This window comes from Callorhinus ursinus, unplaced genomic scaffold, assembly GCF_003265705.2.
Source record: "Callorhinus ursinus isolate GAN/ISIS: 27379988/994484 unplaced genomic scaffold, GSC_fseal_2.0 scaffold13, whole genome shotgun sequence".
NCBI lineage: Eukaryota > Metazoa > Chordata > Mammalia > Carnivora > Otariidae > Callorhinus > Callorhinus ursinus.
This window is the reverse complement of record NW_027397075.1, coordinates 28375846-28400615: the sequence shown is the minus strand read 5'-3', so window position 1 is coordinate 28400615 and position 24770 is coordinate 28375846. Positions and strand designations below refer to the sequence as shown.

The following is a 24770-nucleotide window of genomic DNA, read 5'->3' as shown; positions in this document are numbered from 1 at the left end:
CATTTATTAAAATAGGTAATGCAGTTAGAAAAAAATCTTTCAAAATAATTTTTAAAAAATAAGTGTCATACTTTTGATTTATGGTTTTTACAAATTACAGAAAATTAATTTTTGATGTTTACACCTACCTAAATAAAACTAAATGACCTAAATAAACTAAAATGTTCAGTAGAATAAAAGTTGTACCCTATTATAATTGAAATATTCTATAGATATTCTAATCCAAAATGACAAAATAAGCTGCAAAGGAAAGAATACCAAACAAGGAAGAATTATAGCAAATTGGCACAGTATTTATGAAAGGCTTCTACTCTTTCATTTTATTTGTAAAAATGGCCAGTGACTTCCCTTTCTGTGTCCACACTCCTGGGCAGTTCCCTTCCACATTGATATGGGACTTAGCTATATGACTTGCTTTGGTCAACAGGATAATAATAACTATAAGGCCAGTAAAGACTTAAAAAGTGCTTGCACACTGGGGCTTGTCCTCTCCTGATGATGACCCTGAGGCCGCCATCAGGTGACCGAGCCCAGGCTAGCCTCCTGGATGATGTGCCACACATGGCCAGCTCAGTGCTTCTGCCTCTGCCAACAGCCAGATGTGATGAGGTCACTGACTGCAAAAACACGAGTGAACGAGCCAGTTGTACCATGGGGAGCAGAGAAAGCTGTCCCAGCTGAGCCCAGCCTAAACTGCTGACTCAACAGAATCATGAATAAATAAAGCAGTAGGTGTTTTAACCTAATAGATTTTGGGGTAGTTTTTTACAGAGCAACAGGTACCTGATACACTGCACAAAACAAACTTAACTCTTTATACAGAAGCTATAAATGAAATTTTTGTCCTTATACATTACTGTTTTTCAAACTCTGGGTTATAATGCATTGTGAGTGATAAAATTATGAAGTAGCAATCAGCAATTCTTTAAAAATGAAACAGAATATAATGGAGTACATTACATATAAAATAGGTATTATTTTACATATAATAAATAAATGTATATATTACATAGTAAATACACGTTCATGAACATACACATACATATGCAACTATATGTGCTCTAGAAAGAAATGCAAACTTCATTTCTTACTGAATTACGGTTTAAAAACTCTGAAAGCTACTGCCTCAGTATCTGGACTACTTTAGAAGGTATAAAGTTGCATGACTTTTTTTGTTAATCACTGTGGAAAAATCACGTATGGTGAACTTTAACTGAATATACAAATCTATGTTAAGGCATCACATATCAATTTTATAAATTCTAAAATTTAGAAGATTAAAAATTTATCAGGTAGGATTTAAATTTTTTTATACATAATGAGTAAAATACCACAAAGCATTAGAAACAATGTTGGGTTCGATAATTTAATGGATATACAGTTTAGTAAACATATGTCACATACTAAGTAGGAAGTTTTCTCACTTACCTATTACCATATTCAAAATATCATCATTTTCATCTACTAAAGGGTCCATGCAAACCATATCCAGTAGTTCCATTAGCTGCTTTTGAAGAGAATAGGCCTCCTTGAAAAGAGCCTGGAGAAGGTCTGAAACTAGGTGTAAATGCCCAGAATAGACAGATTCACTATCCTGATCACAAATAAAAATGAGAGAAATAGCAAATCATAAAAAAGATCAAGAGACAAATTTACTTTAACTCATTCCATCAAAGCTCGTAACTTCAGTGCTTTCTACTGAATCACATATTTACTCATTAAACAAATGTTTAGTGACCATTCATTATATATAGTGTACTTCAAGAGACGCAGGCATGTATAAAGCATGATCTCTGATTTCCGAGACCTTGCAAATATAGAACTAAAAGGGAGATACATAAGGTTTGGTGAGGTACATGACTTTTAGCACCCTATCACCAAAGAGAAGCATTAGTTAAACCAGTGATTTTATTCACCCAATGAATACCTGTACCAAAACTGCCTCCGACCCACAAATCCTAGGCCAGCTTTTATGGCGTAAAGCTGCCTCAGGAATGTAGAGATGGACTACAAAAGGGCTGTGTCCTTTTATAGGCACCTAATCATTAAGGAATTCATCTGATCCACCAATATCATGACAGAACAATTTCAGGATTCCTGTGACTCACAAATCCCTATCTCTTCTTTCTTTATAGAAAAGAAAAACAACAAAACAACAAAAACAAAACCGGAAAAGCCCATTTTTAATCAGTTCCTTACAACCACTTATTTTGAAACAAATATTTACATACAGGCACACCTCAGAAATATCACAGGTTCAATTCCAGACTACTGCAATAAAACGAGTTAAAGTTTTTGGTTTCCCAGTGCATATAAAAGTTACGTTTATATTACACTGTAATCTATTAAGTGTGCAACAGCATTATGTTGGGAAAAAAAAGTATATACCTTAACAAAAAATATTTATTGCTAAAAAATGCTAACCATCATCTGAGCTTTCAGCAAATCATAATCACTGATCCACACATCACTATAACAAATAATGAAAATGTTTGAAATATTGACAAAATTACAAGACTGTGACAAAGAAACACAAACAAGCAAATGTTAGAAAAATGGCACCAGCAGACTTGATGGACACAGGGTTGCCACAAGCCTACAATTTGTAAAAAAACACAATATCTGCAAAGTGCAATAAAACAAAGTATGCCTGGGGGTGCCTGGGTGGCTCAGTCGTTAACCTAACGTTAAGCACCTTAACGACCCTCCCCAGGGTCCTGAGATCGAGCCCCGCATTGGGCTCCCTGCTCAGCAGGAAGCCTGCTTCTCCCTCTCCCACTCCCCCTGCTCCTATTCCCTCTCTTGCTGTGTCTCTCTCTGTCAAATAAATAAAATATTTAAAAACAAACATACAAAAAAAAACACCAAAGTATGCCTGTACATGGTTCTTTGTTCTACTTTACTCCAGTAATACAGGCTAATATGTAAAATCTTACATGCAAACACTATTTTCCTCAGCCTTTTTGCCTGTGGATTTCAGGCCATTTAAAGTATACTTAGACTGATTACTTACCTTACAATGTACAAATGTACTTTTGATTACATGTAGGACTGAGGAGGGAAGACTATGAATGTTTTCTAGAATGATGGATTCCTGTGTGACACAGACATGCTGAACACATCCTGTAAGAGCTGCTAAGAGCTGAACCATTGTCTGGAAATAAGGAGAGAAGTTTCATTCACAGTATGTTTTTGTTCACAAACATAGAAAGGTATCAGACATGCCAGGTACTAGGGATACAGGAGTGAACAAAATGGACACTCTATTCCTTCTTCATTGAACTTCTGTCTATCAGAACTACAAATATTAGAACAACTGGCTAGCCATTTGGTTTAAAAAAAAAAACTCAGAATCCTAACCCACACATCAAAGCATATGGCAGGTGTTCTAAGTATAAGCTTTGAAATTATAGGTAGGGCAAGATACCCTGATCACTTGTCTTATATAAGTTTGGTGTTTACTCAGCATAAAAAAATACAAAATTTATTTTTTTGCATTCATTTATTTAATTCTATAAATTTAATTCCAGCATTGGGCCACTATATAAAGGATATATAGCTAATTAATATCAGTATAAAAATTCTTACACTGTTTAAGCTCTTCCCCTATACCCTTTCTAATAAATTTGACATACTTGCAAAATATTCCTTAGAGTGGTCTGGATTTCTAAATTATGGCTTGATAGTCCTCTGGCTTGACTGGTTAACTCGTACATCATGTCATCAAATAATTTCACTGTCTGTGAAAAGTAAGCATGTTATAAAGAGGAGTAACAGAAAACACTAGAAAGGGAAGACATATTTTTAAAGAAAAAAAAAATCAGACAATTTTCTGCTAGTAATAGCCATGGGATATTATCTAGCTTAAAAACTGCACGTACTAAAGTAAACAATATATATGTTTTTATATATATGAAGTAGTCATATAACACAATCTTTTAAAAGCTTCAGGTTGAAATTGATTTCTTTTCCATTTCTGTGGTTTGACTCTATTTAATAAAATAAAATAAAATAAAATAAAATCACTCGAAGTTAATTTTTTGGTGCTGTAACAAAGGTTAAGTGCTACTCTACACAATAAAAGTTGGTGGTCTTAACCAATCAATATTCATATGGATATTTATAAGGGTATTTTCTGGGGGTAATGCTGAATTACCTATTTACTTGCGTTCTAAACAGTTCGCCTTTCTGATCAACTCAAAATACCATTCCTGGGTTAGAGGTACTGTATGTGACCTTAGAACTAAGTTTTTTTTGTCTGTGAAGTTAGCTACCCTAAGATCTAAATACTCAGATTTTTCTAAACAATTTAAATGGCCTAAACACTGCAAGAATAACAACACAATGTAATTAAAGAGGATATTGTTTCCCAAAGGCAAGCTAATACTCAGCATCCTTATTTTAATCTATATAACAGCTGGATCTTTTTCTGGTGGTCAAGAACAAATTCTAAGAAACTTTTAGATAGAGAACAATCAAATGAATATGAGTAACAGGAATTTTGATGATTATCTGCTTCAAAGCTAAACTTAAAAATCATTAAAAAAAGTTTCAGTTTTTGCACAAAATACCTTTAATTCCTTCAATTAAAAAAAAAATGCCTGTGCTTTTCAGAGAAAAAGTATACCATATATATCTAAAAGGTAATAGGAACTAGGTAGAGTAAAAGATAATGTAGTTGGTGAACTTAATGTTTTCTCTTGGTTATTTGATTTTACCAACATTCCAGCCTTTTTTTTATTCTAAGCCTTCTTTAATAAAATTTGGCTCCAGGGGCGCCTAGGTGTCTCCAGCTCTTGGTTTTGGCTCAGGTCATGGTCTCACGGTTGTGAGATCAAGCACTGTGTAGGTCTCTGCACTCAGCAGGGAATCTGCTTGGGATTCTCTCTCCCCCTCTCCCTGTGCCCCTCCCCCACACTCGCTCCTGCACACACTCTCTCTCTCTAAAATAAATAAATCTTTTTTAAAAATTGGCTCAATTTTTCTAAACAATGAAATTTAACAATTATTAATAAACTCTACAGAGAAGATCTTAGCTAACTTCATCACTCATCCCAGATATTCATTGAATTGCTTTAAAATACAGTACTTAAAATTAGCTACAAATAATGTAAATTCAATTAGTAAAGGATCTATATTACTTAAAATTATAATAGTTTTTAACCACCTAATGATCACACTAACACCATCATGTTCTCACATGAGATCTATTTCTTACTAAATTATTTGTATTTCAAATATGTCTGATACATTAGGAAAAAAGGAGCCACAGTTAATAAATGATCTAAAACTGAGGCTAGATTTAAACAGCCTTTATAACATGTAGACTGATTAAGATGATAATAGGACAATACCTTTGGCAGCGCTTGTGAGAAGAAAGTCTCTTCCAGCGTCAGGTGGTTCATATGAGGTAAAAACATTTCCACAATAATTTTCAGAATTTCTATAAAGCAAAATAGAAACAAATTTTATAAGAATATTAAGTCATGTCAGCCAACAAAGATCACTGCCCCTTCCCCAAATGCAAGAATATGTAAGTACTACCAATCTGAAGCTTTGTACAATTTCAAAATGCCATTTTCTATGTAGAAAAACTATGTTTATTATTAAAAGATTTTACTGGGACACCTGGGTGGCACAGTTGGTTAAGCGGCTGCCTTCAGCTCAGGTCATGATCCTAGGGTTCTGAGATCAAGTCCCACATCGGGCTCCTTGCTCAGCAGGGAGCCTGCTTCTCCCTCTGCCTGCCACTCCCCCTGCTTGTGCACTCTGACAATTAAATAAATAAAAATATTTTTAAAAATTTATTTATTTGAGAGGCGCCTGGGGGGCTCAGTCATTAAGCGTCTGCCTTCAGCTCAGGTCATGATCCCAGGGTCCTGGGATCGAGCCCCACATCGGGCTCTCTGCTCTGCGGAAAAGCCTGTTTCTCCCTCTCCCACTCCCCCTGCTTGTGTTCCCTCTCTCGCTGTGTCTCTCTGTCAAAAAAATAAATAAAATCTTTAAAATAAATAAATAAATAAATAAATAAATAAATAAATAAAAATTTATTTGAGATGGGCGCGCGCGCGCGCGCACACACACGCACACACACACACACACAGGAGGGGAAGAGAGGGAGAGGAAAAGGGGGAAGCAGACTCCCTGCTGAGCAGGGAGCCCAACACAGGACTCGATCCCAGGACCCTGAGATCGTGACCTGAGCCAAAGGCAGACACTTAACCTGAGCCACCCAGGCACCCCTACGTAGAGAAACTATTAAGTATCTGAAATAATAACAAGAAAATAAAAACAAAAAAATCTGTATGTCTAGCCTTTGAGGACCACTTAAAGGATGTGGGTACATCTACTGAATAGGATTTGCTTTCATTAAAATTATTATTCGAGAGCATTTAAAACCATGAAAAAATATTCACAATACTTTAAGGTTAAATGACCAAGCTTCCAAAATAGTATAATCCCAATCTTAATATATATAAACATGTATATACAAAGAATAATAGCCCGGCAAGAATGTATAGAATCGAGATGAGAATGTTCTATACCAAAATCTTAACCATTTCAGATTAATGGATGTTTCATTATCTTTTCTGATTTTCTGCACGTTTCAAATTTTCTACAGTGAATATGTATAAATATTCACTGTAGAAATATATATACTCAGGATAAAAAAAAATTATTACTTAAAAAAATTAGACCCAACAGGCAACATAGATTGAAAATTATAAATATCCACAATCAAGTGAAATGTAAATAGAATAAGGTAACTCAAAATGAGTAAATTGTGTAGTCTAGTCTTTAATCCATCTCTTCTCCTAACTAAATAGGTAAATAAATAAGCCAAGTAAGATTAAAGAACAGAGAGAAGATGATAAAGTCAACCTGAAAGCAGACTGCAAATTATGTTTTATATGAGTCTAACCAGTTTAACAACAAACATTTAAAATTTCAATGCGCTTATATGGACATTATCAATAGTTCTCGTATCCATCCAAAATAGAATTTAAAACTTTAAGTACGACTACTTGAAGGAATTTGGTAATTTTAAGTAACTGAAATTTACAGTCTGTAACACTACTAGAATACACTTGAAGGGAATATGAAACTGTATCGATATATGTAGGACTCAGACCTTCATGACATCAAAGTAAATCAAACAATTAAGATAATTTTACTTACGAATATGCTCAATCCAGTTGTCAGAATGCTGATACATAGAGTAAAAAAATTAAGGAAGATACCAATATTACAGTAATAGGATATTCACTGCTAAGAATAAATCTAAAAAGCAGCCTTCTTGAAGTTTAGGCAATGATCAGTAAGAAATTGAAATTAAACTCAAATTACTGGCTTAATTTTACTTTTAAAAATTTAATGTTCTTAGGTAAAAAAAAACTATAATATAATGAAAATACTCCAAGGAAACACTTTCAAAATTGAGCAGGGATAAAATTGTCTTTTCAAACTATGTGTAGTTGACATTCTTTTGACAGAGGAACAGTACTATAATAATCCATGGATTTCTGGTTTCTAAAACAGGAAAGACATTTCTTCCTCCTTCAAACCTCTCCAGTATTCTATTTGCACCTGTATTAAGTCACTCAACACTTTCTATCTTCTTTTCACATTACTTGTGCGCCTCTTATGAAGCTTAGCAGACTGAAATTCTTCTGCACATAGCAGACACTTATAAATGTGACAATAAATTATCCTACGTCCTTACAAAAGTTAGCAGTAATCACATTATAAACTGTATACTTGTATACCACCAAGAATTGTTAGAAATTTCTTATTGTAAAATAAGTATTAAAGAATGTGTCAGCAAGGAAAGTGAACAAACTATATAACTCCATCACAGTAATACAAGAATTGATTCTTCTTCTGACATCTTACTTTGCATATATTAATTTTACAGCAGCAATCAAAATGAGGTATAGTCATTAACTCATTTTCTTTAGTTCAATAGGGTTGAATTTGTCTTACAGAAAAATTTCAACAAAGGTCAAAAAAATTCTAGCCCGATGCGGAACTCGATCCCAGGACCCTGGGATCACGACCTGAGCCGAAGGCAGACGCCCAACCATCTGAGCCACCCAGGCGCCCCTTTTTTTTTTTTTTTTGACTTTTCCTCAAGGAAATATTTATTGCATACTACGAGTGATTATATTTTACAGCAAAATTAAATTAAATGGATACACTTTTCATAAACATAAATTGGAAATCAAGGCATCCATGAAATGTATATGCTGAACCAAAGTCCCAGTTTTCAGCATTCAGCAGCTAATCATGGTTCCCGTCCAGGGCCACCAGTCCATGATTTCAAAAAGTTGAGGATCTTTTCAGTGACTGGAACCAAATCTTCTTTATATGTGACAATTGTTTCCAAGTAAAATCCTTTCGGGGGCTCAAGCATTTCATTTCTTGAGACATCCTTTTGCTCTACTTCATCACCTGGTGGCTTGCGTTTTTTCCGGCCTAAATAAAACATGGAGCCCAGCGTGGTCCAAGCGCCCACCGCGTAGACCACGGACATCCGCCGGTACCAAGACGTGGCCTGGACGTCCCCTTCCAAAATTAAACCTAATTTATGATTATGTAGACATGCAGGTAAAGACTGGAAAAGAGTATGTAAAAGGCAAAACATAAAAATAATGTTTGGGTGATGTGACTATAATTTATTAAAAACTTATCTGTTGAAAAGTGTTGAAAACTGGGGGAAGAACAGCTTTAGTTTCTTTTGAATGTTAAGTCTGAGATGCAAAACCAAGTGGGAATGTTGACTTTCAATTACTGAAGTTCCCCATAAGCTTGAGGGGGGAAAAGAGGAACCATGTTCCTTATCTTTGTTCCCCCAAAGGCTAACACCCTGCCTGGTATGTACTATGTCCCCCAGTAAAGGTTTTGGAGTAAGGATGGCTATGTGTTTTCCAAATCAAAATCCTTGAGGAAAGCCATTCCGAATCTGCACAATGACTAAGAAAAGCCTTTGGAACCTAAGTGGGCTTTTGCCAATGCCTATGCACGTAACTTCTACATAACGGTAATATGTATATTTGCCTTTAGATGTAAAAAATTATTTGAGACTCTCTAAAGTGAAGGTCATTTTTTTTAAATGTAGCTTTATGTTGAAGGCGACCTCAAAAATGTTAAAGAAAAAATTACTTTTTAACATGGGAGGACTGGGTTCCAGGCACATTTACAAGAAAAACAGTATGCACTTGGACAACGGAGGCATTAAGTAACTCAGACTCAGCAGGTGAAAGCCAATTACAAAAGGAAGCAACTCCTTGTAACCAACAACAAAGGAAAGAGGTCCGAGAAGAGGAAGAACATTTTTATTTACTGGACATCTTTTACATACTTGGCACCATGGCAGATCTACGTCCTTTAATTCCCGTAATACTGAGAAAGGTATCCATATTCACCATCCGTCCTAGAGGTAAGAGCTCAGAGCGTATCTCTTTACCTCATCCAGCTATTAGGAGTCAGAGCTCACCTCACAGATCAGGTCTGAGTGCTTGCCTCCCCCGCTGTCCCAAACAAAGGTATTTACACTTAATTGCACGTGACGAGCACAGAAAAACTTAAAAGGCACAAAGGAATGGAAGAAAACGCGAGATCCACTGCCAAAATCAGGGCGGAACACCAGCGCGAACCCTTCCAGTGCCAAAGGGAGGCATGCCTTCGGTCTGGGCAGCCATGGTCCCCGCTCGCCCTCGTCTCCCTCGCTTACTCATCTCGCCCATCAGCGAGGCAAGGAGAGGGTTCAGGCCTCAGCAACACTACACGGCCGGGCGGCGAGTGTGACGAGACCGGAGAAAAGTTGGGAGACCTGCCCCACAGCCCTCAGTGGGGGGAGGTGACAATGAAGGATATAAGGAGCCGAGGCAAGACAGACGGCAGTTCCCGGCGGCACAGCTCCTCCGGCCAGCTACTTAATTCTTCCAGAGGAACAGCGCTCGCCGGGGCCGCGCGTTCCTGAGACATGTTTCGCCAACCAGCACAGCTTCAAACCAGTCCCGCCACCAAGAAGACCGGAAACTCCCGCCCTCCCGGCAGGCCTTGCGAGCTCTCGGCCGGCACCAGTACCATAGAGAGGAAGCGGACTGCGTTCCTCGTGAGCTCGAGCCGCGCGCGTCTGGGAAGGGAGCCGGGCTTGTCTGGCCCGCGGAGGACTCGACTCACAGGTGCGCGCTTTTCATTCCGAGGGCCCGGCGTGGCGTGGGGTTTCTCAGCGCCGGGCGCTGGGACCTTCCCGGGCTGCGAGCATTCTCAGGTCTGGATCGGTGGAAACGGTTGCAGTGAGGCGCTTAGAGGAGGTGAAGGCGGAAGACCCCAGATTTGCTACCGTCTGTTCCATGGGGCTTTGAGATTGAGCATCTGGGGTCACGGTTGACCTGGGACTTGCAGCCAGAAATGATTCCAAGGCCCAGGGCGCGGTTGAGTAGATAGAAACAGGCACCTTTCTACCCACTTCACTGTGCGACCCGACTTTGTACGTCTCGTGTAATGGAAATAAAGACCCTGCCTGCCAGAGTTGTGCAAATTGAAGGAAATAAATATATAAAGTTATCTAACACGATAAATAATGTGAAGAGTTTTGGTAAAGTTTGGTAAAGTTGCTTCTATTTTCTAGGGGACTCTAGGGGACTCAGTCAGTGCCCTTATTTTGTTTCTCTAAAACCAAATTAATCTTTACTAATTACTCCAAAATGCTCCTATTCCCATACCTTTGGGGCTGCTGGTCTTTGCTAAATGTTTGTAGCTAAGGTCATTTGGATGAATTACGCACACCATACCCGTGCTTGTTTTTAAAGGGGTTGTCATTTACCAAAATAAAATCTTGAAGGCCTGTTACTTGAAACAGTAACAGACTGAAGTGAAGAGATTCTGGCAGTTTTAGGAGGTAGGTATGTTTGGGCAAGATCATGGTAGGTGAAAGACTTAAGTCAGGCTTGTCTTTTATGTCTGGCAATTTTGGACTTTTATGTTTTTTCGAGTTGTTCTGTTGTCCTTTTGTTTGTTTTTACAGTTTATTCTCTTCTCCATTTCTTGAACCCTGAAGGGTGTGTGTCATGTGTTTCTCTTTCTATCCCTCTCCCCTCACAGCTTTTACAGAAAAAGCAGCTGTATAGCGGAGGGGGGAAGGGGTGCTATTTAATGTTACATTTTAGTGAAATATATCATTTTGCCTTTTTTAAAAAACTTTTATTTCATTTGTTTATTTATTTTTAAGTAAGCTCTATGCTCAATGTGGGGCTTGAACTCGGAACCCCAAGATCAAGAGTCACATGCTGTACCAACTGAACCAGCCAGGTGCCCCTCATTTTACTTTTTAATAACAATTTTCTTTTTTTTCTCCAGAGCTAATTTGAAAGAAGAGCGAAGACATCTAAAAAGTCATTTGGAAACATCTCTAAATATTGTAAAGAAAAATTAATCCTCAACAAAACTAACTGAATAATTGAAGCAGGTTATGTGTGTGTCATCAGTTCTATACAGAAATTGAAGAACCTTCCTTTGAATTTAAGGATTGTCTGCCTTTAATGAGAGGATGACTTTTCAATTTAATTTTACTATAGAAAACCATCTGGAAAATGAATCAACACCCCTTGGAGATGGAGCTTTGGCCCTAGATTCCTCCAAAGGCTCTTTAGTCTCAGAAAGTAAAAAAGGTAAACACAGGGACAGAAAATATTCTACAGAACAGTTTGACTGGCCTCAGGATCATTTGTTGGAACATAAGCCAGTGGGAAATGCAGCTGCCTCTCAAGACACCAACCGCTCACTCAGTACAGCAAACAGCTCAAGTAACTTGGAGCCACATGAAAAACATCCCTGCATGAGTGTTGCCAAAGAGCATCCTATGCCTAAAGATTTAAAGAAAGTGTTAGAAAACAAAGTCGTAGAAAAATTACCAGGTCCCCAACATGTTAATGTATCAATAGTGAAAACCATCTTGTTGAAAGAGAACTTCCCTGGAGAAAATATAGTTTCACAAAGCATTTCTTCTCACTCTGATCTGATTACAGGTGTTTATGAAGGAGGCTTAAAAATCTGGGAATGTACCTTTGATTTGCTGGCTTATTTCACAAAGGCCAATGTGAAATTTGTTGGGAAAAAAGTGTTGGATCTTGGCTGTGGATCAGGGTTGCTGGGTATAGTTGCATTCAAAGGAGGGGCCAAGGAAATTCATTTTCAAGATTATAACAGTATGGTGATTGATGAAGTAACCTTACCTAATGTAGTGGCTAACTCAACTTTGGAAGATGAAGGAAATGACATAAATGAACCCGATGTGAAAAGATGCAGGAAATCAAAAATAACACAAGAATTATGTAAATGCCGGTTCTTTTCAGGGGAGTGGTCTGAGTTTTGTAAACTTGTACTAAGTAGTGAAAAATTCTTTGAAAAATATGATCTCATTCTCACCTCAGAAACCATTTACAATCCAGATTATTACGGTACTTTGCACCAGACATTCCTTAGATTGTTAGATAAGAATGGACTGGTGCTCTTAGCCAGCAAAGCACATTATTTTGGTGTAGGTGGAGGTATTCATCTCTTTCAAAAGTTTGTGGAAGAAAGGAATGTATTTGAGACTAGAACACTCGAAATAATTGATGAAGGACTAAAGAGATTCCTAATTGAAATGGCTTTTAAGTAACTGAGTTATTGTCCACTGAGTGGTTCCTAAGTGAAATAAAAAGAATAACCAAAAACTTTTGAATGTTTGATTTCTGCTTTGCTATTATTTTTTTTAATTATGATGTTTGTTTGTTTATATCCAAATAATATCCCAGCTATATTAATAACATGTACTTGCTAGAGGAGACTAGATAAATAGTGTTCTGAGCACTTGATGAGATCTGGGAGATTATTTTGTGGGAACATTTTCTCCTCTCTACCTTTATTCTATTTGGCCTTTCTACCATCTTTGACATTACATAATTTTTTTCTCAGGGAAACTTGACACTTTCTATTTTTTAGATTTTTTTTTAAGATTTGATTTATTTATCTATTTATTTATTTGGGGAGTGGCAGAGGGAGAGGGAGAAGCAGGCTCCCTGCTCAGCAGGAAGCCCAATGGTGGGGCTCATCCCAGGACCCTGGGATCATGACCTGAGCCGAAGGCAGACACTTAACTGACTGAGCCATCCAGGCGCCCCAACACTTCTTGATTTCAAGTTTGAATTTCTTCCCAGTCTTCTGTTTTTATGAAGTGCCTGGTCAGATGACCATGCCATTAATTCTAAGGGCATACATATGCATCACTAAATGGTACGAACCTAAATACTAGACTGAAGACCTTAGGTAACTAGGAAGAAGCTTTTTGTTTTATTTTTATATTCATTTATCTCATATAAGAATAAGAATTCTGAGCAATTGAATTCATACTGAGATGGGAGAAATAAAGGGGAATCATGATAGTATAAAAGATACAGAAAATCCAATTAAAAAAATCACCAATTGATAACCTAAATTTTCACCTTAAGACACCAGAAAAAGACGAGCAAACTAAACCCAACAGAGGCAGAAAGAAGGAAATAAAGATTAAAGCAGAGATCATGAAATAAAGAATAGAAGAACAATAGAAAAAACTCAACAAAACCAAAAGTGGGTCTTTGAAAAGATCAACACACTTGCCAAATCCTCAGCTAGACTGATCAAGAAAAAGAAGTCTCAGATTATTAAAATCAGTAATGAAAGAGGGGGTATTACTAGTGACCTTACAGAAATGAAACAGCTTTTAAGGAAATTACACAAGCTCCAACTTAAGCGAAAAGACACTGTGTTCAGGGGTTGGGAGACTTAGTATGGTTAATTCCCCACACTGATCTGCAGATTGAATAGGATCCCTAACAAACCCTCACCGACACACAGGTACCAACATTTGTTACCTCTTGTCTTTTTCATGGTAACCACTCTGTGGGCACCCATGCACTTGCAAAGTATCTTTTACAACCTTAAAAGGCACAAAAGCCAAGTGTTGAAATATATTGAACTTAGAATTAGGCCTTTGGATCTCTGTATCGCCGTGTTGAAGCCAGATTTTGAAAATTAAACTTTTTAATTTTTTAAAAAAGATTTTATTTATTTGAGAGAGAGGGAGAGTGAGAGAGAAGCAGACTCCCCTGCTGAGCAGAGAGCCCGATGTGGGCTCCAACCCAGGACACTGAGATCAGGTCCTGAGCTGAAGGCAGATGCTTAATGGACTGAGCCACCCACATGCCCCTAGATTTTTAAATTTTGATAACTATGAATTCATATGCAAGAAATGTATGTGAAAAATAATACAAAGAGATTTTGTAGAAACTTCACCTGTTTTCTCCCAATGCTGACACCTTGCAAAACTATCGTACAATATCACTAGAAAATTGACCTTGATATTGTCAAGATATAAAAGTATCATCACGACAGAGGTTCTTTCTGTTGTCCTTTTTTTTTTTTTTTTGGCTACGCCCACTTTCTTCTCTGGTTGCTTCCTCTCCTTAACCCCCCAGAAACTACTGACCTGTTCATCTCTATAATTTGTCATTTAAAGTATGTCATATACAGGCACTTGGGTGGCACAGTCAGTTAAGCATCCAACTCTTGGTTTCAGCTCAGGTCATGATTTCAGGGTTGTGGTCTCAAGGTGGTGAGATCAAGCCCTCTGTCAGGTTCGGCTCCATGCAGAGTCTACCTAAGACTCTCTCTCCCTCTCCCCCCTACCCCTCCCACCCCACTCTCTCCTCTCTTGCTCTCTCTCTAAAATAAATCTTTAAAACATAAAAAAGAGAAGAAAATAGCAGGAGGGGAAGAATGAAGGGGGGATATCAGAGGAGGAGACGAACCATGAGAGACGATGGACTTTGAAAAACAAACTGAGGGGTCTAGAGGGGAGTGGGGTGGGGGGATGGGTTAGCCTGGTGATGGGTATTAAGGAGGGCACGTTCTGCATGGAGCACTGGGTGTTATGCACAAACAATGAATCATGGAACACTACATCAAAAACTAATGATGTAATGTATGGTGATTAACATAACAATAAAAAATTTTAAAGAAAAATAAAGAATGTCATACAAATAGAACCGCACAGTATGTCACCTTTGGGGATTGGCTTTATTTCAGTCAATATAATCTATAGATTCATCCACGTCATTGCATGCATCAATAGTTTGTTCCTTTTTTCTCTTTTTGTTATTGAATAATGTTAAAAAAAAACTTATAGTACTTATGGTTAACCCCTTGTAACCAAGGAAGTAGGAGACCCTAGGGAAAAAGAGTAGCAAAGGAAAATCTCAAATTCTGGGGAGGATAGACTCCTTACTAGTTAAATAGGAAAGAGGAGAGGAAAAGGTTTAATTCTAGGGGCACCTGGGTGTCTCAGTTGTTAAGCGTCTGCCTTCGGCTCGGGTCATGATCCCAGGGTCCTGGGATCGAGCCCCGCATCGGGCTCCCTGCTCTACAGGAAGCCTGCTTCTCCCTCTCCCTCTGCCCCTGCTTGTGTTCCCTCTCTTGCTGTGTCTCTCTCTGTCAAATAAATAAATAAAATCTTTAAAAAAAAAAAAAAGGAAAGGTTTAATTCTAGTGTGAAAACGTTCACATTTGACATACCGGAAGTTGGGATCTACCTTCCTCTCTACAACTATAGCATAATTGGAAGTATTTTTTTTTCTTTCTTGGAGGTACCTAAAATAATGGTATAACTTGGACTCAATGAAATGTGCTATTTACTGGACATCAGTTAGGTTGGCACTTTTTATATAGCATCTTGCTTAATAGGACCTTGTGAAGTATATATCATCTCCGCTTAATAAGATTATAAAAGCTAACAGTTTTCAGCATTTACTGTATGCTGGGCAGAAGAGCTTTACATAGGCTAACACTTCATTTTCATAATGGCCCTCAACTTGGTTATACTTGCTATCTGCATTTTATAGATAAAGAAGTTGAGACTTGAGGAAGTGGGTGATTTGATCCCAGTCACATCCTCCCCTGGAACCAGAATCTGAATGGAAGTCTTTTTAAAAGCTTTTCTCTTTCCACCAGCCCAATGGGCTTAACCTTACCAATGCCCGTTTTTCATCACAAATATTTCTTTAAAAAAAAGATTTTATTTATTCATTTGAGAGAGAGAGCAAGAGAGAGAGAGAGCACGAGCAAGGGAGAGGGGCAGAAGGAAAGGGAGAAGCAGACTCCCCACTAAGCAAAGAGTCTGATGCAGGACTTGATCCCAGGACCCTGGGATCATGACCTGAGCCGAAGGCAGGCAGATGCTTAACCGACTGAGCCACCCAGGAGCCGCATCACAAATATTTCTTAGTACCCTTTGATTATTATGAAATGGATGTCATAGTTAAAGAAACTTCTTATACACATCATCAAAAATTATCTTGGGGGCGCCTGGGTGGCTCAGTTGGTTAAGCCTCTGATTTTGGCTCAGGTCATGATTTCAGGGTGCTGGGAGCCTCAAGTCCTGTGTTGGGCTCCCTACTCAGTGGGGACTTTCCGTCTCCCCCTGCCCCTTCCCCAACTTGTGTGTGCTTTCTCTCTCTCTTTCTCTCAAATAAATAAAATCTTTTAAAAAATTCTATTGTATATAAATTCCTAATGTATATGTAATCATGTATATCATATATATGTATATAAAACTATAATGAAGAAAGTCATAAGTAATTTTTATCTCATCAGGTGCATGCACAGGTGTAGCGACAGAGAAGACATGTAGTAGTCAGATACTTGTACCTAGGGTAACATTACTGCAAAGATCACAACACAAAAGACTTAAGATACAAATGACGGCGACAAATCCAGGAGAAGGATGCATAATAAGCTTTCTTGTGTAAAGAGTTTAACTTTATCATTTAAAGAGGCATATAAGTTAAAACAATGAGATTTGGAGTCCAATACCTTGGGTTAAAATTGTTTCCCCACCTGTAAAACAGGCCTTATAATAGTATCTCCTTAATAGATTTCTTTTAAGGAAAAATAGTTAATACTGAGCACTTATCATGGTTCCTTCCAGATGGTTTCTTTGTATAAATGGAAATTAGTATTTCCAAGAATTCTCATAATATTTAGTTATCCTGTTTGCTCAAATAGGAGGCCTTGCTCTTTGTTGTTAAAAACTGGGTTTGTGCCTTTACAGGTTACAAATCCCGATTCAAAACTTGGAGAAACAATTGAATTCCAGACCTCACACCCAGCTCCAACCTCCATTTTCTCCCTTCACCCCCTTACCCCCTTCACCTCACAGTTTCTAAGTTGCTCTTTTTGGATTCTTTGGCGTTGTAGATCTTTAAGGATGAAGAAGTATGCATCTTGTAAATTTGTTTCTAAGATATCAGTTCCATATATTCTGTGTCTGCCTTTAAATTGCCCATTTCTCAGATGTGCCTGGATGATTAGGTTCAGTTCCACTGTTTCACAGATGTCTTCCAGCCCGATGCTCCAAATCTGGAAAGGATGGGAAATGCCTCCACGCTGACCGGGAGCAGACACACTGCCCTGTGTTAAATGATGCAGGTGCTATGGTGATTTCAGGGGAGGGGATGAGCTGTTCAGCTAGAGAATGCACTTTTGAGAGGAGAAAATATGTCTTCATTTCTCAGTACCCTCCATGGTGTTTCATTCAGGTGCTTAGTAAATAGCTATTTGAAAAAGAGGGATAGTGAGGAAACTCTGGGACACCATGGACTTCATTCTTTGCCTCCACCTCAGCCAGAATCTCCAGAACTTCAGATACTGTGATGTGCTGGCCTTATGCTTGCTGATGTGAAGGCTTTTCTTTGGGTAAAGGTGCACATTTAAAATCACCATCATAACTTGGATGCAGCGCAGTCGAAAAGGTGCCATGTCACCAAAGAATCCTTGACTATGGCCCAGGGCTGGAGCTCCTAGCCAACCAGGATGATTGGGGGAAGCCACCATGCATTTATCACTACTAGGTGTCCTCTCACAATTCTGATTTCTGTCTTCTTAAGGAACTCAAAGCGAACTCAGATAACCTTTAAACGTAGGCCCATCATCAGGGCACATGGGCGGCGCAGTCAGTAGGGCACCAGACTCTTAGTTTACGCTGTGGTCAAGATCTCAGGGTCGTGGAGTCAGCCCTGCATCGGACTGTGTGGGTCCCACCTTGGCCTTGCCCGGGGCGCCACACTTGGTGAGCAATCTGCTTAGGTCTCTCTCTCCCTCTCTTTCTGCCTCTTCCCACCCCCACTCCTGCTCTCTCTCTGTCTGGGTTGGATGAATAAATTAAAAAAAAAAAGTAGGTCCATCATTTATAGAGGAGGTTGTCAACAGTTGTGCTTTTTCAAAAGGATTAATACCCCATTTGAAAGAAACTATGTAAAAATTATCATAATAACAAAGAGCTTGGTAACCCAGCTATTACTAAAGACAGTGGGGCATTTCACCCCTCCCAGAGCAGGAGAAGTGGCCAATAAATTTATGATCTCCAAAAAGGTGATGAAGACGATGCTGTCGCTCTCCTTTTCCATGGTGTCCACTGAAGCAATGAAAAAAGACGGGAAGGCTTGCCTTCGGGAATACATACCTCAGGGCTTTGCAGTAGAATCAGAGGTAGTCAGTCTCAAGGAACCCCAAAGGCCTCAGCCATGCTGCTGCTGAACTCTGCAGTGCCTTTGTGCAAAGACAAGAAGCTCTGTCCTTCAGGCAGATTCAGCTCCACGTTAGGGAGCATGATGGGGCAAGCGGAACAGGACTGTTTTCAGCTCCGTTTGCCTCCTCAGCTCTTCTTAGTAGCCCAGTGGCTTAGTCCTACAAAGTTCCACAACTTTCCAACTGATGAGATATAGAGAAAGGAACAATAAACTGAGGAGCATCGAGAGACCGATGTGACACCCACCAAATGCAGAGAGTGGACACTGGAAGAGATGGTGGCTTACAGCCTCTCTGCGGGGGGCCAACGTGCAAGGTGAGGTGGAACAAGGTCTTCATCATCTTATCACACAGCATGTGAACTCGAGGGAAACGTCTGAACTGGGGGTTAGAGCTATAGAGGCAAGTAATCCCATGTGACCACCCCCTGGACACTGGACACTGCAGTGTCGGTGATCAAGGGGACACTGAAGCCTGTTCCTACTGTCTGCCAGGAGTCTCAGAGGTTCTTGGGCTGTCCAGCAGCAGCAACACAATTCTGGAAACCTCTTAGCATAGCCAGCTAGCCATATAGGACACATGTAGCTCTAGCAATTTCCTTAGCCCACTCTGTCATCTCCAACAAGCACTCCCCCCCCCCCCCGACCAGCAAGGTTTGACTCCTGCTCCCGGTGTAACAGACATCCTTCATTCAACCATCTCCCAATCTGAGGCTACAAAGGACAAGTCAGTATGCCTCAGGAACTGACAATAAACTCAGCCACTCTGAGAAATTTACTTCGTCAAGGAGATACATATATAAAAAAAAGTATCAGCCTTGCTCTGTTCATGGAAATATGAGAGGCGGGAAATGTCTAGGCTCATTCAAATTCTTTATTGGTGTCTACAATGTCCTAGAACTCAAAATTCTTCTAGGTATCTCTCAGCTAGTCTAGGCTAAATAACTTCTGGTGGATTTCTATGAACTTGATTCTGAAACTTGTCTTAAATAACATGAAAAAGACTGTTTGGGGGACATTTTTTTAGGGGAGAATTTGTGTGAAAAGACAGAATAAAGCCTACAAATTCAAAACACACCCAGTTGGTCAGTGGCACACCACATTCTCATTAACCCATCTCTATGCCAGCTTTTCTATTATCCGGCCTCTGTGTTCTAAGAATCTTCAGAGGGAGCTGCATTTTCAGTGATTTGCTTTTCTTTTCAGAGCTTTCCACAAATTAAACTCTGTTTCCTGTTTCCATTGCTGTTTTCAAGTTTCTCCAGGATTTTTACAATAAGAACCAGAACAGATTCCCTGTTCTAAGGAAACTACCTCAGAAAAACATTTTCTAGGAAGAATGGCACAGATGTTTCTAATGCTCTCAATTTTAGTTCCTTTAACAGGAAATTGTGTTCAAACCTGTGTTTTAAACATTAAGCCACCATGCTCTTCACTTTGTGACTGTTCTTCATTTTTCCACAGTGGGAAAAAAGCTTATTCTGTGACCTCCCAACAAAATACTTCAGAAACGCTTCTTCCCTGTCTCCTATAGTCCTGTTCGTTTAGCATAAAGAGAGATAAACTTAGAGTGAAAATCATTAGAGATTTTTATGTCTCTATGAATTTTAGTTTACTAGCATCCATTATTACCATATAGACATTTTACTCAATTGCTTAAAAATAAGTGACAAAACCAAACATCAGAGCCTGACTATGAATTATTTTTACCCATGATTGATCTAAAGAGACATCCGGAATGGTGATATGTAAACATGCACGCAAATGTTTCTATCTCTTGGAAATATTTTATCTTTTTTTTCCTTCTTTCGTAGGAATTTTATTTATTTATTTTTGTGAGAGAGAAGGAAACGGAGCATAAGCAGGAGGTGGGGCAGGAGCAGAGGAAGAAGCAGGCTCCCCCCTGAGCAGGGAGCCTGATGTGGGGCTCCATCCCAAGACCTTGGGATCATGACCTGAGCCGAAGACAGATGCTTAACCAACTGAGCCACCCAGGAGTCCTGGAAATATTTTAGTAATAGGAAGAATTAAGCCCCTCCCAGGTGCCAGCCCCTTTAGGTTGAATTTTCTCCAACACTTGCAAATCACATAGAATTCTGTCTTACTCCAAAGCCCAAGTATGTTCTCATTCCAACAAGAATTCACCAAGTACTTACTTCATATTGAGAAAACAATTTGTGTCTTTAGAAATTTCTGTTAAAGAAATATACTACTTGTAAGAAAAGTTTACTGTTGTGTTGTGCAGTAACTAAACACACTTCTAGTTATACCCTATTTCTCCTGGATCTTTATAGAAGTGATGTGATGAATAGACAGATCCTCAAATATATTTGACATTTGTGTACACCTTTTACTGTGACTTATGCATTTCCTTTGCTAGTCAAGGGACTTTGTCAAATTTAATTTATGAGATTAACTAACAGGAAACAGAATAGGTAACTGATAGTTTTGGACCTGAGCCTCAGAAGAAAAGAGATGCATGAGAACAAGCAAGCAAATATACAAACAAAGTCAGAGAAGGTAGGAAAGAGAAGAGAGAAATGAAGAATGATAGTGAGACAAACAAGGAGTTATATCAATTAAAATTTAGAGCAGCAGAAAGAGTTCTGGGAAAGGTGAAATGGCAGAACCCAAGGAAAAAGACCAGACAACCAGGGAGTCAAGAGTTGCCTGGAATTTGCACAATAGTTGAACTTTTAAACAAATGACTAGAGGAGAAATTGCTGGTGGCTCATGGCAGAAAGGAACCAATCAAGGGACAGGGTTGTGTGACTAAGATAAGAAGCCAATGAGAAGCATTGAAGGCCAGCCCAAAAGACCTTGTAGTGACCGTAGCATTTCATCCTACTCAGTTTTGGTTTATGGCACAACACTGCTGAGCTTTATACCTAGAATGACCATACATACCAGTATGCCTGAGACAGTCCCGGGTTATGCCTATTGTCCCATCTGGTTTAAAATTCCAGCACCCTCAAAAGTTTACATCTCATAAGGGAAATGTTAAGGGGATACTCCCCTTCTCTCTCTAGTTAGAGACTTCCCTCCCAGTGCCAATCCTAAAGCCAGGGGTTTTGTTTTATTAGGGGAAATTACTAGTTCCCTTACATACATATGCAAGCAAACAATTCACATGCAACAGGAGAATGCAAAAATAGCAGTCAATGTTGAGACAGAGCTTGCAGAGGGGAGAAATTCCTTTGGGCCAGTGAGGTAACTTAACCTCAGACTCAAATATAAGTAGATTTTCATCAGATTGATAGGAGAGTGGGGTTGGAAGTGAACTTACTATCTTACTTACTCTCTGCCAAGCACATTTCTAGGTGCTGGGGCAGGAGGAGAATCGCCATTTCTAACAAGCCTCCGGTGATGCTGATGCTGCTGGACTCTGGATGGTACCCTTAGAAGCAGAGCTCCAAATCATGGAGCTACATGACCCATCAGATGTGAAGCTGGCTCAGAGACTGATCGAAGCTTCTAAGGTCAATATTTTTCCTGTTAAAATTTGCCATCAATTAAATTTCTTTGAAACTTCATCTTACCAATCTCATTTATATGTTCCACGGGCATTTTTTTAAAAATGGCATTCTTTTAAAATAATCTTACAGTTTTGTACTTTAATTTTAAATTGTATGACTGAGAATGAATTTTTTAAAGAGTGAGTTCAGTCTTTTAAAAAGCTACGTCCAAGATTCAAGGAAAATGCTACCCTTCCTATCTGTTAAGCCTATAACAGACCTCTAAGCATAAACCTTGGATTTCACTTACCACACTTAATGATCAATCTGTGGAGTCAGACAATCCGGAGTCCTAGACCTGACTCGTGCCCTCATTAACTGTGAGCATGCCCTTCATCAAATGACTAGGATCGCTCTTATACTTTCCTTTTCAATCAAATCTGGATATTTGTTCTGTTTATCCCCACTGAGTTATGAGTTTTAAATGTCATTTGTATATTAAAGTTTCCTATGAATCTGTGACAGTCGTCTTATTTAAAACTGCTCTTGATTCCTGTTTCCTTTTTCTTCTCATATTTGTTACTAAAACAAATATTTCTAGTGCTGCCCCTGCCATTTTTAGTTAATTGTTTCCTTTGTTTATCTCTCTCTAATCAACAATCCCCAATTCACCCAATGCAAGTTCAACCAATATTAATCCATCCAACCCATACCCACACATAACAGTTTTCATAGCATACCAATTTCATCTTATCTCTTCCTTCGTTAAAATCTTTCATAGTTTCCCATTCTCAAAGACCATGGTCTCCAAAGTGGGGATATAAGACACCAAACTGTCATGCAGGAAGAAAACATTAGACCATACACTTGTACTCATTTTTTATCTAAAACAGAGGAAGAAATTAATTCTTGATTTATCTCCATGGCATAAGATGCGCCAGGAGGTTCGTACCATCTCTGAATACTCCACTCATAACTGTCTCTGTCTTTATTTACATTACCTCCACACCATAAGGACCATGTCTACATGAAGTCTTCATAAAGAAGGATAAAAGTGGGGTCACTATGGAAGACTTCCCAGGAGAAATATTAAGAATGACTTGTACTGGTACCACTGATTATTCCAAGTGCAGCCTGCTCCAACAGACTCCTAGAGAAAGGTCTAAGTGCCTGAGAAAAGGGCCAGTGTTTTTAACTCTTTTACCTAAAAAATTTTAGTATCTCTATTATCTCAAGGATAAAGTTCTCATCACTTAGTCTGCATTCAAGACTCTTCTAATGTAGCCAAAACTACCATTTCTATCCTGTCTCTACAACGTGGTTATAACTATTCCACCCAAAGCAATCTTTCATTATCAAACGTTACTCACCCCATTATGAACCACCTGCACTTCCTTTCTCTCCCTCGTTAATTTTTTTATTTCAGTTTTAATAAGACATACTTGACATACCGCACTGCATAAGTTTAAGGTGTGTAGCACAGACTTGACTCACATACTTTGCAAAATGATTGTCACAAGTTTAGTTAACATTCATCTCATATAGATATAAAAAAAATGGAAAAAAGGTATAGTTTTTCTTGCGATGAGAACTTTGAGGATTTACTCTCTTAGCAACTTTTAAATATACCATATATCAGAATTAACTACAGTTATCATGTTGTACATTATTACATCCCCAGTACTTATTTATCTTATAACTGGAAGTTTGTACTTTTTGACCCTCTTCATCCAATTCTCTCAATCCCTATGCCCTGCTTCTGATAACTACATATCTGATCCCTTTTTCTATGAGTTTTTCTTATTCCACATGTGAGATCATACAGTACTTTCTTTTCCTATCTAACATTTCACTTAGCATAATGCCCTCAAGGTCCATCATGTTGCAATGGTAGGATTTCCTTTCTTTTTTATGGCTGCATAGTATACGTGTGTGTGTGTGTGTGTGTGTGTGTGTGTATACAGCACATTTTCTTCCATTTATCTGTTGATGGACACTTAAGTTGTTTCCAATCTTAGCTATTATAAATAATGCTGCAATGAATATGGGGGTGCAGATATCTCTTTGACACAGTGATTTTGTTTCCTTCGTATATATACCCAGAAGTGGAATTGCTAAATTGTATGATAGTTCTATTTTTAATTTTTTGAGGGACCTCCACACTGTTTTCCTTTTTTCTCTTTGATTTTAACATTTCACCCCTCATTTGAGGTCTACCTTAAGCTCTCCCTCTGTGGAGCCTATCCTAACATTTTGATCCACTGGGTTGGCTCTTTTCCCTGAACCTCTCTATAATATGTCTGTGTAACTCCAAATAAAAAGCTTTACAATCAGCATGGTCATATAATTTATCACCAAAACTGGGGCACTTGAGAGTGGGATGAAACAGCTTTAATAAATTTTCTACAACATCAGGTGTAAACTAAGACTATTTGGGACACAGCAGGATAGGTGGCCCCTGGTTATAATAATGCTTATTACTCTCCCAATGAAATTTTAATGTCTTCAAAGTGAGAGCTACATGTCTTAAATTCTTGTATTAGCTGTGTTTTACCCATAATAGGAGTTTGGTAAATATCGATGGATGGTTTCACTGATTTGTGGAAATATTCAGAGTCACCAGATTACATATTATTTCTTTCATCATTAACATTAACATGCAAGAAATCAAATTTGAAAAGCACAAAACTTTGAACCATGGCACATA

The 24770-nt window shown here is 38.5% G+C and overlaps 3 protein-coding genes across 7 annotated transcripts in view; 1 reads left to right on the top strand and 2 right to left on the bottom strand.

Moving 5' to 3' along the window:
- The window catches only part of FIRRM (FIGNL1 interacting regulator of recombination and mitosis), a 44539-nt gene extending 34412 nt beyond the window's left edge, over positions 1 to 10127 (bottom strand). For 2 of the 3 annotated variants that reach the window (XM_025878071.2, XM_073899988.1), the window contains exons 1-6: positions 9877 to 10127; positions 7180 to 7219; positions 5355 to 5443; positions 3636 to 3740; positions 3014 to 3154; positions 1429 to 1594 (exon numbers count right to left, since the gene is read on the bottom strand). In XM_025878071.2, coding sequence (XP_025733856.1) covers positions 1429 to 1594; positions 3014 to 3154; positions 3636 to 3740; positions 5355 to 5443; positions 7180 to 7219; positions 9877 to 9987 — 652 coding nt within the window. In that variant the 5' untranslated portion in view covers positions 9988 to 10127. Of the gene's footprint in view, positions 1 to 1428; positions 1595 to 3013; positions 3155 to 3635; positions 3741 to 5354; positions 5444 to 7179; positions 7220 to 9876 lie in introns of those variants that run through there. The other variant, XM_073899990.1, reaches the window with a different exon arrangement.
- Positions 8115 to 9737, bottom strand: LOC141374035 (small integral membrane protein 26-like). Its single transcript, XM_073900256.1, has 2 exons — positions 9657 to 9737; positions 8115 to 8614 (listed from the first exon to the last, which is right to left on the bottom strand). Exons 1-2 carry the CDS (start codon positions 9735 to 9737, stop codon positions 8285 to 8287), a joined length of 411 nt encoding a protein of 136 aa, XP_073756357.1. The 3' UTR covers positions 8115 to 8284.
- On the top strand, positions 10052 to 12722 carry METTL18 (methyltransferase 18, RPL3 N3(tau)-histidine). Of its 3 annotated transcripts, none has more exons than XM_073899999.1 (2): positions 10052 to 10187; positions 11365 to 12722. In XM_073899999.1, exon 2 carries the CDS (start codon positions 11555 to 11557, stop codon positions 12665 to 12667), a length of 1113 nt encoding a protein of 370 aa, XP_073756100.1. In that variant the 5' UTR covers positions 10052 to 10187; positions 11365 to 11554; the 3' UTR covers positions 12668 to 12722. The 3 variants fall into 3 exon arrangements, with proteins under 3 accessions (XP_073756100.1, XP_025733865.1, XP_025733863.1); XM_025878080.2 differs by having other exon boundaries at positions 10118 to 10276; XM_025878078.2 differs by having other exon boundaries at positions 10118 to 10319.
- The last annotated feature ends 12048 nt before the right edge of the window (positions 12723 to 24770 follow it).

Bases quoted from the DNA above. Each gene is read 5' to 3' on its own strand.
- LOC141374035 (XM_073900256.1), bottom strand. From the start codon at position 9,737: ATGAGTAAGCGAGGGAGACGAGGGCGAGCGGGGACCATGGCTGCCCAG. The intron at 8,615-9,656 runs GTTCGCGCTGGT...ACTCTTTTCCAG, and splicing joins CTCCCTTTGGCACTGGAAGG to TCTTTACCTGCATGTCTACA.
- METTL18 (XM_073899999.1), top strand. From the start codon at position 11,555: ATGACTTTTCAATTTAATTTTACTATAGAAAACCATCTGGAAAATGAA.